Below are 18094 nucleotides of genomic sequence, written 5' to 3' on the forward strand. Positions count from 1 at the left end.
GACATTTTCCTCTCATTATCTTTTAAATAAAGTCTTCTGTTATCCGCACTGGGATCTTCTGTTTTCATTGTCTGACCGAACGAACTTGCCATCATGGATCCCGCAGATGCAGATTCCGTTCGTTCAGCGATCGCTCAGCAAGGGGCTTGGCTGGGTAGACACACCGATCAGCTCTCTACTACAGCTCGGGAGATGGAGGATTTGTCCGCTCGTTTTAATGAGCTTTCGTCACGTTTTGATCGGACTCATCATTCCCGAGATTCGGAGCCCCATGTCGCCAACCCTCCACCTTACGATGGTGACCCCTCCTCCTGTCGGGCTTTCCTGTCCCAGTGTTCACTGGTATTTGCCCTCCAGCCTCGCCGCTATGCGACTGAGCGCACTCGGATTGCTTATGTTATCACTCTGTTGGTTGGGAGAGCACGCCAGTGGGGCACCGCTGTTTGGGACGCCCAGGATCCTTGCTGCCATTCTTTCGAGGAGTTCCGTGAGGAGATGGTGAAACTTTTTGACCGTTCGGCTCGTGGAGATGCCGCTGCTGCCCGGTTGGTCCGTCTCACGCAGGGAGCCAGCTCCGTCACTGACTATTCCATCCAGTTTAAGACCTTGGCAGCAGCCTGCAGCTGGAACGAGCCGGCACTCCGGGCACGATTTCTTGAGGGTCTCAGCGACAACATTCAGGATGAGATTGCAACTCACGATTTGCCCCACACCCTGGATGGTATCATCGAGTTAGCACTGAGGGTGGAAGCTCGGATGCTGTTTCGTGATCAACGTCGCACACTGCATCATCGTGTCCATCAGAGTGAGATCTCTCAGTCCAGTCAGAGCAGTGTTCCTTTAACTACGGAGACTGAGCCCATGCAGTTGGGTAGAATGCGTCTTTCGCAGAGAGAGAGAGAGCGTCGCCTTCAGAAGTCTCTGTGTCTTTATTGTGGCAAGCCAGGACACTTTGCCAAGGACTGTCCGGTAAAAGGGGACCGCCCATCAGTGAACCGGGGAGTTCTGGTGGGCATCACTTCTAGGAAATCCTCCCCGACTTCATGCACTCAGCTTCCTGTCACCCTGTCGTATGCTGGCCTCGATCATTCTACTACTGTGTTGCTCGACTCGGGCGCTGAGGGCAACTTTATTAGTGAGGATTTGGCTCATGAGTGCGGCATTCCTGCTGTCCCTTTAGAGGTTCCACTGGATGTCTGGTCCATTAAGGGTCAGCAGATGGCACAAATCACGCACTGCACTCCTTCTGTAAGTTTTTTTATTTTGGCAATCATCGTGAGGAGATTGTGTTGTACATCCTTCATGCCTCGCTCTCACCCATTATTTTAGGGCATGCATGGTTGGCACAACACAATCCCCACGTTGATTGGCAACTCAGTGTCATTTTAGCTTGGTCTCAGTCTTGTCATGTGTCTTGTCTTGGTTCTGCTGTTTCGGGTTCTGTTTCTTCTCTCCCTCAGGTTTCGGCGGTTGATTTGACCGGGGTTCCGGCGGAATATGCCGATATCGGTCAGGTTTTCAGTAAAGCCCGGGCCACCTCCCTTCCTCCCCACCGGCCATACGACTGTTCTATTGAACTTCTCCCAGACACTTCTCCGCCTAAAGGTAGACTTTATTCTTTGTCTGGTCCGGAGAGAGAGAGGCTATGGACCGTTATATTAGTGATGCCCTTCGTGCAGGTCTCATTCGTCCCTCCACCTCTCCCGCAGGGGCGGGGTTTTTCTTTGTTAAAAAGAAGGACGGCTCCCTACGTCCCTGTATTGATTATAGGGGTTTGAATGACATTACTGTTAAGAATAGGTACCCTCTTCCTTTAATGTCTTCTGCTTTTGAGCTTTTGCAGGGAGCGCGGTTCTTCACTAAGCTAGATTTGCGCAACGCTTATCATCTATTGCGCATAAGAGAGGGCGATGAGTGGAAGACAGCATTTAATACCCCTACTGGTCACTTTGAGTACTGCGTTCTTCCTTTCGGGCTTTGTAACGCTCCGTCTGTCTTCCAGACTTTGGTTACTGATGTGCTGAGAGACATGATTAACAAATTTGTCTTTGTGTACATTGATGATATTCTCATCTTTTCTTCCTCCATGCAGGAACACACTCAGCATGTCCGCCGAGTCTTACGCCGTTTGCTTGAGAACAAGTTATATGTGAAGGCGGAGAAGTGCGAGTTTCATAAGAGGTCAGTTTCGTTTCTGGGTTTTGTGATAGCCGAGGGTGAGATACATCCCGATCCAGATAAGGTCAGAGCGGTGGCTAAGTGGCCTGTCCCCGACTCTCGTAAGGCATTACTGCGTTTCTTAGGGTTCGCCAATTTTTACCGGCGATTCATTAGAAACTTTGGTCGGATTGCTCAACCCCTTACGGGTCTCACCTCCACTAAGGAGAGGTTTGTCTGGGGAAAGGAGGCTCAGGAAGCCTTTGATAATTTAAAGTACCGGTTTATCACTGCTCCTGTTCTTTCTATTCCAGATCCTACCTCCCAGTTCATTGTTGAGGTGGATGCTTCTGATGTCGGGGTTGGTGCTGTTCTGTCTCAGCGATCTCGTAAGGATGGCAAGGTGCATCCTTGCGCTTTTTTCTCACACCGGCTTAACCCTGCGGAACGGAACTATGACATAGGTAATCGGGAGCTGCTGGCCGTCAGATTGGCTTTGGGTGAGTGGCGTCACTGGTTGGAGGGGACCTCGGAACCCTTTCTGGTCTGGACGGATCATAAAAATTTAGAGTATATCCGTTCAGCCAGAAGGTTAACGTCTCGCCAGGCTCGCTGGGCACTTTTCTTTGACCGGTTTAACTTCGTCCTCTCATACCGGCCTGGTTCAAAGAACACTAAACCCGATGCTCTCTCTCGCTTGTTCGATGTTTCCGATTTGGGCAGAGACGAAACCATTCTCCCGAAAGGGCGAGTGGTGGGCGCTCTGCGTTGGGGCATCGAGCAGCGGGTGAGAGAGGCCGGACGAGAGGGGGAAGTGCCAGAGGGGTGCCCAGCGGGTCTGCTTTGGGTTCCTAAATCGCTCCGTTCCGAGGTCATCCGGTGGGGTCACGAATCCAAATTAGTCTGTCATCCTGGGGTTCGGAGATCGTTGGCTGCCGTCCGTCAGCAATTTTGGTGGCCCTCTATGGGTTCCGATGTCAGACAGTTTGTGTTAGCCTGTCAGGTTTGTGCCCGCAATAAGGCTTCTCATCAAGCCCCAGTAGGTCTGCTTAAGCCCTTATCTGTCCCTTCCCGTCCCTGGTCTCATATAGCCATTGATTTTGTTACCAATTTACCCAGTTCTAGAGGTAACACTGTAATTTTGACCATTGTCGATCGCTTCTCTAAGGCAGCGCATTTTGTCCCTCTGCCCAAGCTTCCTTCTGCCAAAGAGACGGCTCAGATTATGATAGAACACGTCTTTCGCTTACATGGTCTGCCTTCTGACGTAGTTTCTGATAGGGGTCCTCAATTTATCTCCCGTTTTTGGCAAGAATTCTGTAGACAGATCGGCTCCACAGCCAGCTTGTCTTCAGGTTATCACCCACAGACCAACGGGCAATGTGAACGGGCTAACCAGGATCTTGGTCGTGCGCTCCGCTGTCTGACATCTCAATATCCGAGCTCTTGGTGCCAACAGTTACCCTGGGTAGAATACGCACATAACTCTCTTCCTGTTTCTTCCCATAAGATGTCTCCGTTTGAGGCTTCCATGGGGTTTCAGCCCCCTCTTTTCCCAGATCAGGAACTCGATGCGGTGGTCCCGTCTGCGCTAGCCTTTGTTCAACGTTGCAGACGCACCTGGAGAAGGGCTAGAAATACATTACTCAGGACCTCCAGACGGACCAAAGCCACGGCTGATCGTCACCGTAGACCCGCGCCCCGTTTTATCTGTGGGCAAAAGGTATGGCTTTCTTCCAAGGATCTGTCTCTCCGAGGCCCATCTCGTAAGCTGGCACCTCGATTCCTTGGGCCATACACTATTGAAAAGGTTATTAACCCGGTGACGGTTAAGCTCAGATTGCCTCCTGCTCTCGGTCGAGTTCACCCAGTTTTTCATGTGTCTAAACTGAAGCCTGTTTTCTTTTCTCCCCTTAACCCTGTCCCTTCTGCTCCCACCCCTCCCACCCCGCAGCTTCTGGACGGTGCCCCAGTTTATACTGTTAAATCCCTTTTAGATGTGCGTCGGCGGGGCAGGGGTTTTCAGTATTTAGTTGATTGGGAGGGTTATGGTCCGGAGGAGAGGTGTTGGGTACCGGCCCGGGACATCTTGGATCCTGACCTGATTGTGGACTTCCGTCGGCGACAAGGTGAGCCCTCCCATGGACCGCCTGGGGGCGGTCGTGGGGGGGGGTCCTGTCGTGACTTTGGTTTTTGATACTGCTGTATTTTTGTTTCTCTGTTCATGTTTCTGTGTTGACTGTTTTCACACATGCGCGGCTCTGTCACGGGTGTCATTAGTGTCATTTCTTGCACCTGCGTCTCTCACCTGATATTCATTTGATGCCCAATCGGTTTAGTATTTAATCCCTGTGTGTGTGTTTGCTCCTTGCAAGTTCGTCTGTATATGTTCTCGCCATTACTAGCATTGCTAGTTTCCAGTCTTGTCTTGTGTCGATTTCTTGTTTGGATTTATTCATGTCATTTGTGCTATCTGCTGTCCAGGATTTATCGCTGGGATTCTGTTTATACCCTCGGCTCTCTGGACTGTTTCTCTGCTGCCTGTTACAGACTGTCTTCAACCTCAGTTGGATTTACAGACTGGTCTATTACTTAACTGCAGAAGCTCATCGCGGCATTGTCGCTGTCCACCGGAGAGGTCCTTCATCACTGGAGCTGTCCAGCTGCTCTCATCTGTTTCTCTAACGCTCTCTCTCTCCCTCTGCCCGCCGCAGGATTTACCCCGTCCCAGTGGCTTCCGTGACGCGGCGCTCACGGAAGAGGTCTACGCACCATACCCCGTATCGGGGTCTTCATACTCTCTCCCACCGTTCGTCTGTCTGGCCGGAGCCCGAATGTGTGTGGTTCATCGGTCCGGTGCCAGTGTGTGATCTCCACCCCAGCCGTCTGCCTTGGTGTGGCTTTGAGCCCAGACGTGCTTTTGACATTTTCCTCTCATTATCATTTAAATAAAGTCTTCTGTTATCCGCACTGGGATCTTCTGTTTTCATTGTCTGACATTCTATGTGTGGCAGTATACGCTGACATAAGGGGTTAATGGTAATTAGCAACTCTGGGAGAGCCTCGTTACGTATGATATAAAAGGGGGGAACTTGTGCCACCCGGATGTGCGTCATCTAAACGTTACCGTTTCGGGGTGACCGTGTGCCACCCGGATCTGCGTCATCTAAGCGCTGCAGTTTTGTTTGGTTGCCGGTGTATCGTGGCTTGAGAGTGGACTGAGGAAATGCAGGGCGTGTGAACAGCTGTCACGTTATTAATCTGTGCGGCGGTCTCATTCACGGAGACGCCTGGAGCGTGTTGTGGTGGGCTGACGGACTCGATTTATTGCTTATACTGCTGCGGGTTGTGCTGGGTTGTTCCCCCCGCTATGCGTGTGCGTTATCCACCCTGTGCTGCTCCGTTGGGATTTTGATTAAGATACTTACACTATTATTCCCCTTTTGCTGATCTTCCAACTGCCCGTGGTTGGGGATAGATCAGTTTACCTGTTGTTTCCGGACCAGCTCTTCACTCCCTGACTGTCTGTGTTAATTTCAGCATAAGCTGACTATTATTACTGATCCGTATCGATTCAGGACGTGTATTTCTCCTTCAAATAACGTGATTGACGTCCGTCTACTTTTCAGTAACCACTTTCTTGGGAAATTGTAAATTTTTTTTGAATTTTGTAATTTAAAGTTTCTTTTCCTTTTTTTCTAATTAGTTTTGGTTGTTTAAATGTATATATTTAGTTAAGTCATTACTATTTGTTTAGTTTCTTTTTGTTTGGAGTTTTGTTTAAAGTATGTATCTTCATACACTTGTCTGCAGTATTTGCCAGCGGGGCTGAAGTTCCCTTCGTCCCCGGCGTGGCGTGCTTTACCAGATACGGTTACAGTCTGCTAAGGATGTGTGTAAATGTGCATGTTATATTTGAGTATATGCACATCTGAGTATTTATTGTGAAACTGTCCGGCTGATAAGCGGTAGATTTGTAGTTCCTGTTTGCTTTCAGCCGGGACTGTTTGCTTTACTGCTTTACCGTTTGATAAAGTGTATGAAGGTGTTTTTGATATTGTGTGTTCTATTTTTTTATTAGAATTGGGGCGTCAGAAACAGAAGAATTAGGAGTTGTTTCCCTTCACTCTCGGTGGTGGTACTCTTCCTCACTGATTGCCGTGCTCCATTTTGAGGTGCAGTGTGTCTGTGCTTGTGTGCACGTGTGGTGGATGTGTATTTTGCTGTGGCTTTTCTCTTTATTCCAGATAGGAGAATTGTGGACTTATTCCTGAGAGGAGCTGGATGCCGATCCCCAATTTGTGTGTATTTATTATCTTTGAATTAAAATCTATTTTTGTGAATGTGTTGGTGATGTGCTATGAAGTGCATCTGTGCTTGATTACTGTTAAATTAACTATTTTTTATATAAGCTTTGTGTCTCATACCTGACCCCACCAAATTGAACCTGTGAGCTTTATTCTGGTCGAGAGTAAAATCCCCTTAACCAACTTGGGGTGGCGTAGTCAGTCTTATATGGGCATCTAATCTGGTTGCCCTTTACCAGTGTTATAATTTTCTATCTGCCACATATGCATACTTGATAAATCTTGCTTGTGTAGCGCATATCAGGGGTTTCCCAACTTTTTTAACCCAACAGGTCATCTCAAGACCAACCATTTTTTTAAAATAGAAATATAGAGGGGAAACACAAACACATTTGTTCCCTTACAGTCAGGGCCTGAAATTAACTTTTTTGACCACCTGCCACAGTGACTTTTTACCAGCCAGTTTTTTGGCCTGAATAGTGAATGATAACACTGTATTTATTGTATGAATTAAATATAACATTTTTAGAGCTACAAAAGTGATTTTCTCTTTGTCTTAGGTTGTTTGATTAACAATAATGACACTCTAAGACCAAAGCACAGACTGGTTTTTGACTCTAATCTATACATACACGCAAGACATAAACAAATGTTTTTATTAGAAAAAGAATACTCTGAAGATCATTTTGTTTATATGTGCCCTGTCAAGAACAGAAAGATTTTTGTGTAGACTTGCTTTTTGAAAAGCGTCTCTCCATATGTGCACTATTGAGTGCCCTTAAACCAGCACACACACACAGATGGAGGGGGAATTCCAAACTGCGCACATAAACAGTCACCCCACATACGTTGTTTTTCATTACTCTATTCACAAAATGTATGTTAATGTACTATAGTATAAGACACAGTAGCGCAACTCTCTCTAAAGTTTACACATTAAGAGTTCTGATCCGTCACATCACTACACATCTGTGCAACTTTGTACTGTAGCCCATGTCAGCATTGCATTCTCATCCCATCTCACCAATGACTTAGTACTTACTCGCACATCCAAACATAGTCAGAGAAGTGCCTCATCTTCTTCTTGTGAAACAGCAGTTGCATCCTCTCAATGAATCACTCAATTCGCATTGGCTAACCGCCAATGTGGCCGGTAGATTGACAGTGTTACCCGCCAATTGCAAAATTCACCCGCATTTGGCACGTAGCCGGGTGTTAATTTCAGGCCCTGCTTAGAGTAGTTTCTGAATATATGTAATTAAATAATATTAAAATACCTTATGGTAGGGCTGAACGGTTGTTTTTATTATAAACTAGTTGTTTAGGCTACTGTATTTGCCCTGAATTGGAAATTATATGTTTAAAAAATACAATGAATTGCAGGGCTGCAGAGAACAATACATTACTGCAGACCTGTATTGGCTACTGAGGATTATATATAAATATATAATAAATTATAAATTATATTACACAATTGTTGCTGTGATTTGTAATATCCACGACAGTTAAATGTTACTAGTATCTTCTTTTGAAGAATATTACTGAATATAAAAATGAGGTATCCACTAATATTAACTTCTCCATTGATGAGTTGTACATGTATGAATTGGTTAATGTAGTTTTTGTTAATTTTTTCCGCCCCTCCTCTACTGTGATTGGACGGCTATGTAAAAAAGGACAGGGACAAGCTGCGTTTTTTTGAAAAGGTAAAGAGTAAAACCTGAATAAAGACAGGCCAAAAGAACTCATTATCATGATATTGTGAACTGTCATTATGATACATAGTTAATCCAAATGCAGTCTGATCAGTTTATCTAAAAGAATACAGAACATTTAGCATCACACTATTTACATATAGTGGGGAGCAGGTGTAAATTTAGGCAAGGCAAGGCAAGTTTATTTGTATAGCACATTTCATACACAGAGGTCATTCAAAGTGCTTAACATAGAAATGAGAAAACAAAAAATCAAACATACATGAATTTTAAATATCAATTAAAAGAAAATAAATGTGATTTTAATAAAAACTGTTTAAATGTATGAAAAAGAATAAAACAGGAGTACAAGTATAAAACTGTTAAAAATTAAAATAAGAATAAAAACAAGAGAAATAAAAATAATTAAAATAGTGCATATAAAATATAGTGCAATCAGTTCGGACGCAGCATAGTGCTCATTCAGCAAATGCATAGCTAAACAGATGTGTTTTGAGTCTGGATTTGAATGTGGCTACTGTTGGAGCACATCTGATCTCTTCTGGAAGCTGGTTCCAGCTGCGACTGGCATAATAGCTAAAAGCTGACTCTCCTTGCTTTGAGTGAACCCTTGGTATTTCTAGCTGATGTGATCCTAATGATCTGAGTGACCTGTTGGGTTTATATTCAATGAGCATATCAACAATGTATTGAGGTCCTAGTCCATTGAGTGATTTATATACCATTAATAATACTTTAAAATCAATCCTAAATGTAACTGGTAGCCAGTGTAGAGACCTGAGGACTGGTGTGATATGTTCATATTTTTTGGTTCTGCTCAGAATCCTGGCAGCAGCGTTCTGAATGAGCTGGAGCTGTCTAATGGTCTTTTTGGGAAGGCCAGTGAGGAGGCCATTACAATAATCCACCCTGCTGGTGATAAAAGCATGCACAAGTTCCTCTAAGTCTTGTCTGGAAACAAAGCATCTAATTCTTGCAATATTTTTGAGATGATAATATGCTGATTTAGTTATTGCTTTGACATGACTTCTGAAACTAAGGTCCGACTCCAGAATCACACCAAGATTCCTGACTTGATTTTTAGTTGTTTGACCCCTAGCGTCAAGGTATGCATTTACCTTGAGAACTTCATCTTTGTTTCCAAACGCAATGACTTCAGTTTTCTCTTTGTTTAACTGAAGAAAGTTTTGGCACATCCAACTGTTAACTTCATCAATGCATTTGCACAGGGAGTCAATGGGGCTATAGTCGTTAGGGGATAGAGCTAAGTAGATCTGAGTGTCATCTGCATAACTGTGATAGGCAATTTGGTTCTCTCTCATTATTTGGCTTAGTGGGAGCATATACAGGTTGAACAGGAGTGGCGCTAGAATTGAGCCTTGCGGGACTCCGCATGTCATGGATGTCCACTCAGATTTATGGCCACCTATACTTACATAATAACCTCTCCCTTCTAAGTATGACCTGAACCATTTTAGGACCATCCCAGAAAGCCCGACCCAGTTTTCCAGCCTGTCAAGAAGTATGTTGTGATCGACAGTGTCAAAAGCAGCACTGAGGTCGAGTAGCACCAGCACTGATAGTTTGCCTGTGTCTGTATTGAGGCGACTATCATTTATTATCTTTATGAGCGCTGTCTCTGTACTGTGGTGTGGTCTGAAACCAGATTGAAAAATGTCAAAGTAACCATTAGAAATGAAGAATATGTTCAGCTGATTGAAAACAACTTTTTCAATGATCTTGCCTATGAAAGGAAGATTTGAGATTGGTCTGTAGTTGCTCAATACAGTGTTATCTAGGTTGGTCTTTTTCAGGAGGGGCTTAACAACTGCAGTTTTAAGGGACTTTGGAAAAGTCCCAGAGATAAGTGATGAATTTACCAATTCTAGGAGATCTGGTTCTAAACAGTTAAAGACACTTTTGAAAAAAGATGTTGGGATTGTGTCAAGGGCACAGGTTGATGTTTTAAGATGCTGTACTGTTTCTTCCAGAATTTTACCATCAACTGCTTCGAAATCAGACATCGTAACTACTTTCTGATGTTGTGATCTGACTTGTCCGACCCCGGCGCAGCTCAAGGATGTGCTGATCACCTTTCTGATATTATTGATTTTCTCAGAGAAGAAGTTAGCAAACTCACTGCATTTGCTGTCTGAGAGCATTTCATTAGGAATGTGACTTGGGGGGGTTGTTAGTCTCTCTATAGTAGCAAAAAGAGTGCGTGTGTTATTTATGTTGTTGTTTATAATATTTGAAAAGAAAGTCTGTCTAGCTTTGCCTAGTTCCACACTGAAAGCACGAAGGCTGTCTTTATAGATATGATAATGGACTACAAGTTTTGTCTTCCGCCACATGCGCTCAGCTTTTCTGCATAGTCTCTTCATATTCTGCACCTCTGTTGAGTTTCTCCAAGGGGATTTTTTCCTGCCATTCTTCTTCCTGACTTTCACAGGAGCAATATCATCAATTGCACTCTTAACTTTCGAATTAAAGGAATCAAGGAGAAAATCAACAGAGTCTGCAGATATGCTTGGGTTAAAGATATAGCATTCATAAATAGCACACTGGTGTTCTCATTTAAGCATCTCTTTTTGACAGACACAGATTTAGTTTCAATAGTAGGAGAGATTAATATGTGACCAGTCACGGAAAGTAGGGACACAAGTCGGATCTGGGGCATTTTGAGTTATTCATAGAATCTGAAAGTGCAGATTCTAAGCTTTCCAACGATGTGTAACACATGGAAATCTGATAAGATTTGGAGAAGTTGTGGCCATTTGAATGTAACACATTCAAGAAAGAGAATGCTGAGAAATTTGAGAAAGAAAAAAGTTAACACTTTCCCTTTTCCCTGGCAGGAGAGACAATAGGGCTCATTTACATCTCATTTAGCTAAGCCATACCCCCTGTAAAGCCGTTTTGAGATACAGAGGTTCTACCATCATATGTAGTATTTTATTACAGAAGTCCGAATGACAAAATGCAAAAATAAACAGGACTTTTAACGTTACATTTGCGGGGATCACAAGTCGAATCCAGTCTGTTTCAGATGTGTGAATCATCCAATGATTTTTGTCCACAAATGCGTATAATCCGTGAAATATAGATATATAGTCTATTTCTCATGAACTTCTGGTAGTACAATATAATATACAATCTGAGGATTATTTACATCGTAACATGTAAGGGTATATCAGATTACACTCCGGTATTAAACACATGAACCCGCCTTCAAAGTTTGTATTTAAAATAAAAGATTATCCAAAAACAGCACCGTCGAAAACGTGAAGTCCTTAAGAGATGTTACCAATCGCTCGCTCGTTCCTCCATCAGCCAATGACTTACTGGAAAATATTGATAGACAAAACATGTAGCCAATTATATAAAGAATACAACGATCTCTGTGTAACTTCTGTGTGTTTGGACAAATAACGGTCAGCCGCATCACTGACTTTATGGGGCGCCGCAGTCGGATGACGTCAGAGTACCGCGAGAGCGAGTCGAAATTAAACTACTCCGTAAGATTTCTTAAAGAGCTCTCGCGGTACTTTGACGTCATCCGACTGCGGCGCCCCATAAAGTCAGTGACGCGGCTGACGTATATGCGGTTGACTGTTATTTGTTCCGCCCCAGCTTCTTTTATATTTCTTTTGTTTTATGCGCCCGAGCTTCATTTACAGTCTGGGGAGACGCACGCTGTAAGTTTGAAAGAAATAAATAAAACTCAGCAAACATGTCTAAGGGACAGAGCAGCCACGTCACTACAGTCACGTGACTTCACGCTCGAGCCGGAAGAGAAGACAATGCTGAATAAAGTCGTAATTCTTGCTATTTTTGGACCAAACTGTATTTTCGATGCATCAACACAATTTTACTGACCCACTGATGTCACATGGACTACTTTGAGGATGTTTTTATTACCTTTCTGGACATGGAAACCGTACATAGATTTTCAATGGAGGAGACAGAAAGCTCTCGGACTAAATCTAATGTTAAAACATCTTAAACTGTGTTCCGAAGATGAACGGAGGTCTTCCGATTTTAGAACGACATAATGGTAAGTCATTAATGACATTATTTTCAGTTTTGGGCGAACTATCCTTATTCAGTAGTCACGCTGTTCCCTTTGGGGGCGGAGGCGAAAACACACGCTTATCCAGTATGTAAATATACACACAGACAATGACGCCCCCCGCTGCACGCTAGAATCTCCGGAAAACAAGCCTATTTTAACCGCAAAATGTACGCTTTTAAATATACATAAACTGCTATCTCAAACATGGAGAGGCTTCTTCGTGATCTCAACTAACAGATTCTGCAATAAAACGAAAATCACAAATTTTGAAAAAAAAAACTTTGTTTCTCATTTTCTCGAAACTTGTGCTGCCGACTTGTGTCCCTGGTTTCCGTGACGGGTCACATATATCAAAGAAAATACAGAAATGATCAGACAGTGCTACATCCTTAATAACAATTGATGAGATGTTTAAACCCTTACTGATAATTAAATCTAGAGTGTGTCCACGATTGTGTGTGGGTCCATGTACATGTTGAGTCAGATCAAAAGTATTTAAAACAGCTGTGACATCTTTTGCCATAATACTGTCTGGCTTATCTATGTGAATGTTAAAATCTCCAGCAAGAGCAAAAAAGTCAAACTCTGAGGAAATCATTGATAACAGTTCTGTAAAGTCCTCAACAAATGCTGGGGAGTATTTGGGGGCCTGTAAATAATGATCAGTAGAATGTGTGGGGTACCTTTCAACACAATACCTAGATATTCAAAAGACAGTTAATTCCCAAATGACACTTGCTTACATTGATAGACATCTTTAAAAAGAGAAGCTACACCTCCCCCTCTCCTAGCATTTCTGCAGACATTCATAAAAGTAAAGTTAGGAGGGGCTGTTTCATTAAGGACTGTTGCACTGTAGCTTTCTTCTAGCCATGTTTCATTTAGAAACATAAAATCCAGGTTGTTTATGGTTATTAAGTCGCTGACTAGAAGTGATTTATTTTTAAGTGAACAGATGTTTAAAAGTGCTAACTTAACAGTACTAATTTTTTTCCTAACAAAGATCTTAGTTTGATATATCACAGGCAGCAGATTAGATTGATTTGCCACACGGTTTGATACAGCCTTAGGCTTTCTATCATGTACTAAAACAGAAATAGAGAAAGATATAGGTACACTGAGTTCCTGCTTTTTATGTATACAATTGAAAGTATTAGTATTTTCATAGCAGAAACTCGACACACATCACTGAGAGCCGTTATCAGTTGTTTTTGTTTCACCTACAGCAGATGGAGGAGGGTGTGTGTCTTGGCGTTGTGTCTGAGACCGAAGAGCTCTCACAGGACGAGGAGGGGTAGCTGGGCCCACTGGTTTTGGTAGTTGTGAGGCTTGCCGTTTTCTGGTCGAAAGCTGGGGGCTCGCAGCAATAGAGTGGGATAGTTTAGTTCCAGCATCCACCATTTCCTCCATTTTTCCGGAGAAGGTCAAAAGCGGGGATGCTGGAGAGAGGAATGACATATCTAGTGAGGAGGAGTCCTGTTGCTCTGATGTGACCGGAGGCTGTGATATGTAGTCCTGGTTTCCCTGGCTGTTTTCCAGAAAGTCGTCCTTGGGTGCTGAATCTTGGAGCAGTTCTAATCTGACACAGTCTGTCTGTGATGAGCTCTGTGGGCAGGGTTCAGTCGAGATTGTGTCCATGAGCAGTGGTTGTTGTGGCTGCGTGGTGTTATCTCTGTCCTTGTGGGATATATCGACGTCATGTCCATTTAGGTGCTGAAGCGAAGTCCTGTGGTCATTCATACTCTGTCCAGGTGTGTGTGTGCCATTCAGGTTGAGTGGATTGGCACACACTGCTGAAGGATGATGAAGGGAGAAATAGATATTGTCCTTTAGCACTCTTGCACCCACTCTGTTTGGGTGGATGCCATCCTGTTTAAATAGTTGTCTCTGACTCCAGAAAAGATTGAAGTTGTTGATAAAGTTCAGTCCCTTTATGTTGCAGGTTTTTTGCAGCCATGTATTAAGTCCAAGCAACCGTGAAAACCTATTTGTTCCTCTTGCTGGAAGTGGTCCACTGATGAACGGCTGAACTTTCACTGTTCTGAGTGTTTCAAAAAGTTTGTTGAAATCCCTCTTAAGGAGTTTAGATTGCTCTTTGTGAATATCATTCTTCCCCACATGAATGACAACTCGATTTACAGTCTTATGTTTTATCAGAATGTTTTGAAGTTCCCTGTTTACATCAGAAACAGTTGCTTGTGGAAGGCAGCACGTAGTTGAGTCCCTGTTGATAATGTTTCTGATAAGTGAGTGGCCCAATATCAGAGTTTTGGGCTCGGATGCGCTCTGCGCTGAGTGCCGCTGTCTGCTCGATCTTGAGCGGCAGTTAGCATCAGTGTTAGCTGCTGGCTGATTAGATCGGTGTTCAATCACATTTATCACATTTGGGGATTCCTCACTCATATTCATTAATATTTCAAATCTGTTCTCAAGATGTATAGGTGGTGGTAGAAAGTCACTGTTTGCAATCCTTGTCATAGCTGTATCTGGGGTAGAGGAAGCTACTGCAGCAAAATGTGATGCTCGTGACAGTCTGATTTCTCGAGTGATTTTGGGTCTTGCTCCCTGTTTGTACCATTGATTGGTGTGTTGATCATTAGATTCATGGGACTCACCGGCTGTATGCTGAGGGCGTCCATGATGACGAAGCTCTGTTGTGTGTTCCGTCTGGTTTTGTAGTCCTGTAAGTAACTTTGTTTCAAGAACAGCAATCCTTTGTAAAAGTCTGTGGCAGTTTGTGCAGCAAGTAGATTTTTGATGAGAAATTTCTTTTTCTTATCCTTTTGAATGAAGGCAGCTGTGTTTTTCCTTCTGGAATGTAAGCTGATGGCGGTGGGAGGCTAGACAGATGAAAAATGCCACTTTTTTGTAATCCTCCAGTCCCGAAAGTTTAACGTTGATGCCAAGCTTTGTTGTTTGAGCACTATGCTAATTTGCTGAAGTTAAAATTATAAGATAAAATATAAAAAGCGATAGAGCAAAGCGCAGAGCAGTAAGCAAGAGCGTCCGAACAGTAGCGAAGCAGGATTTTTTTTACACAAAAATCTTTCTGCTCGTGTTTCATGAATGAGACCCATTGTGTGTACATTAACTCATTGTCATGACATATGCGTCTGTGTAGTTCTTTAACCCAACTCTCAGAAGATAGTGATGGGTTTAGGCCCAATTCTATTTTATACCCCTACGCCTACCCCTCAACCCTTTCCCCTTAAAACAGAGTGAAAAGGGGTAGGGTTAAAAATATTCCCCTAAGAAATGGGACACCACTACTACACCATCATATGACATCACACGTCCTATGTCAAAGTAGATGCAATGTTTATCACAAACATGCAACCTTTACCTGCAGTCATAAGTTTACTTAAAGCCTAAAAAGTGGCCCTGGAAGCCCAAAACCAGCACACCACACCTCCCTCTGTTTCCGGTGTGCCACCTTCAAGATCAGACCGGGGAAACTGGATGCAATCAAACTGGGGAAACTGGACACAATCAGACAGAGGAAACCGGAGGTGATCAAACAGGGGAACATTGATGCGTTCAGTCAGGGAACTGTGACGCAATTGCATTCCAGAGGTTACATTTGTCTATGTTGTTGGATTATTGTTAGCACGTTACATGTGAGCAAACTTAAGCATTTTTTTGTGTGTGAAAATGTATTTTAATTACATGAAATGTAACATAAAACTAAAAATTATTTGTCATTAAACACTTTGTTAATGTGAAAAAATACTTATATTAATTATATTCTCATCAGCTTGCTTGCTTGTGGTTGTCCATCGAATCTGATGATGACGTCCACTTCTGTCTGTTAGCGGTGAGTTCTCTGATGACTAAATAGTCCTATCTTGGATCCACAAGTTTTATTGCAGGTGGGGCATGTAAACATGGTATTGGTGCTACTGGAAGTCATGGGTGTGTTCCTCCTGAGCCTTCTTTGTTGTCTCCTGACTGTCCTTTTCTCCTCCAGGGCTTGGGTCCCATCTAGACATAACTGCCGCCAGATGTTGCGGTCAGCAGCCATGCTCTCCAAGTCCCCTGGTTTGATTTTGCACCTCTTAAGCGTTGTCTTTAGTTGATCTTTCCAGCGTTTCTTCTGGCCTCCAGCAGAGCGCTGGCCTTGTTGTAACTGGCCATATAGCACTCTGCGGGGCAGACGATTGTAGGGCATCCTTATCACATGCCCTAACCAACGCAGTTGGTGCTGGGTGACAGTGGCCTCAATACTTTTGCAGCCTGTTCTCCTGAGGATCTCAGTATGAGGCACTCTGTCCCGCCAAGTAATTCCCAGAATGCGCTGGAGACAGCTGATATGGAAGTGTTCCAGGGACTTGATGTAGCGGCTGTAAGTAACCCACGGTTCACAGCTGTAGAGGAGGGTGGTGATACAGACCGCTTGGTAAATGCAGATTTTTGTGTTGAGATGAAGGTTCTTGTTCTGAAAAACCCGCCGCCGGAGTCTCCCAAAGGCAGCTGATGCTTGTTTGATTCTGTTCTGGACCTCATTGTCAATGCTATTGTCTTCAGAGACAATGCTCCCCAGGTATTTAAATGATGGGACAACTGACAGTTTTTCATCTGCAATAGTGAAGATGGGTGGCTCAGATGGGATGTTGGCACTCCATTGGCAGAATACCACTGTTTTGGTGGTGTTGATGGTCAACCCCATCCTGCTGTATGCCCTCACTGCTGCATCTAGGACAGACTGAAGGTCTTGTGGAGAGTGAGATATGAGAGCGCAATCATCTGCATGCTGCAGCTCAAGTATCCTCATTCTGTGAAGTTTCGTGGTTGCCTGCAGCCTCCTGATATTAAAGAGGTTACCATCCAGTCTGTACACTACTGTCATCCCACTATTGTCTTCAATATCCTTGTGGAGAAGCTTGGTGACGCATATGAGGAAGATATTAAAAAGCACTGGAGCCAATACGCATCCCTGCCTTACCCCTGTGCGCACAGGAAAAGGACTTGACTGTTGCCCTCCAATTGTCACCCTAGCAGTCATTCCATCATGAAACTGACGAAGGATGTTGACAAACTTAGTGGGGCATCTAAACCGGTGGAGGACTTCCCACAAGAGATCTCTCTGCACAGTGTCGAAAGCTTTGGAAAGGTCCACAAACGCCATAAACAGGTCTTTATGTTGCTCCCTGCACTTTTCCTGAAGTTGCCGGGTTGCAAAGACCATGCCGACTGTGCTCCTGTTCTTTCTAAACCCACACTGTGACTCCGGTAGCATGGACTCTGTAATGCCATTGATCAGTCTCTGTAACATCACCTTGGCCAGGACCTTGGCTGCCACAGCAAGAAGTGATATGCCCCTATGGTTTCCACAGATGGCCCTATCCACTTTACTTTTATAGATGGTAACAATACTGGAATCTCTCCACTTGCTGTGGGATGTTTTCATCATCCCAAACCTTGGTGATATAATGGTGTAATGCTCTTGTAGAGAGATACCCTCCCTGTTTTAGCAGTTCTGCGGGAATATTATCAGAGCCAGGAGTCTTGTTGTGCTTCAGGGAGCGGATGGCTGACAGAACCTCCAGGAAGGTTGGAGGTTGGCTAAGGTTGTCAATAAGGTGAAATTCAGGCAGTTCATCCAGGATGGTATAGTGTATGTCACAGGCAGAGGCGAACCACAGACTTTGTGTGTCACGCCCCTCCTTGAGTTCCACCTCGAGGAGGTCCCAAAAGTACCCCAATGACCAGACACACGAAGAAGAGATACATAAAATATGACAATCTTTATTAAATTATTTAAAAATAGAATGGGAAAGGGGGAAATCTAAAATGTTCTCTCTCTCTCTCTCCTCCAGGGAGAGACGGGGGTCAAGGGAAGG

The 18094-nt window shown here is 43.9% G+C and overlaps 1 protein-coding gene across 1 annotated transcript; it reads left to right on the forward strand.

Annotated features, from left to right (window-relative positions):
- Positions 1 to 93: 93 nt before the first annotated feature.
- On the forward strand, positions 94 to 5027 carry LOC141368894 (uncharacterized). Its single transcript, XM_073873686.1, has 4 exons — positions 94 to 1248; positions 1461 to 1679; positions 2093 to 4286; positions 4642 to 5027. Exons 1-4 carry the CDS (start codon positions 94 to 96, stop codon positions 5025 to 5027), a joined length of 3954 nt encoding a protein of 1317 aa, XP_073729787.1.
- The last annotated feature ends 13067 nt before the right edge of the window (positions 5028 to 18094 follow it).

The sequence above is a fragment of the Misgurnus anguillicaudatus genome, chromosome 12 (genome assembly GCF_027580225.2).
Source record: "Misgurnus anguillicaudatus chromosome 12, ASM2758022v2, whole genome shotgun sequence".
Lineage (NCBI taxonomy): Eukaryota > Metazoa > Chordata > Actinopteri > Cypriniformes > Cobitidae > Misgurnus > Misgurnus anguillicaudatus.

What these genes read in the sequence shown, in the direction of transcription:
- LOC141368894 (XM_073873686.1), top strand. Translation starts at nt 94, where the DNA reads ATGGATCCCGCAGATGCAGATTCCGTTCGTTCAGCGATCGCTCAGCAA. An exon ending in TCACGCACTGCACTCCTTCT is followed by an intron (nt 1,249 to 1,460) that starts GTAAGTTTTTTT and finishes TCTCTCCCTCAG; the next exon opens with GTTTCGGCGGTTGATTTGAC. An exon ending in GGACTTCCGTCGGCGACAAG is followed by an intron (nt 4,287 to 4,641) that starts GTGAGCCCTCCC and finishes TCTGCTGTCCAG; the next exon opens with GATTTATCGCTGGGATTCTG.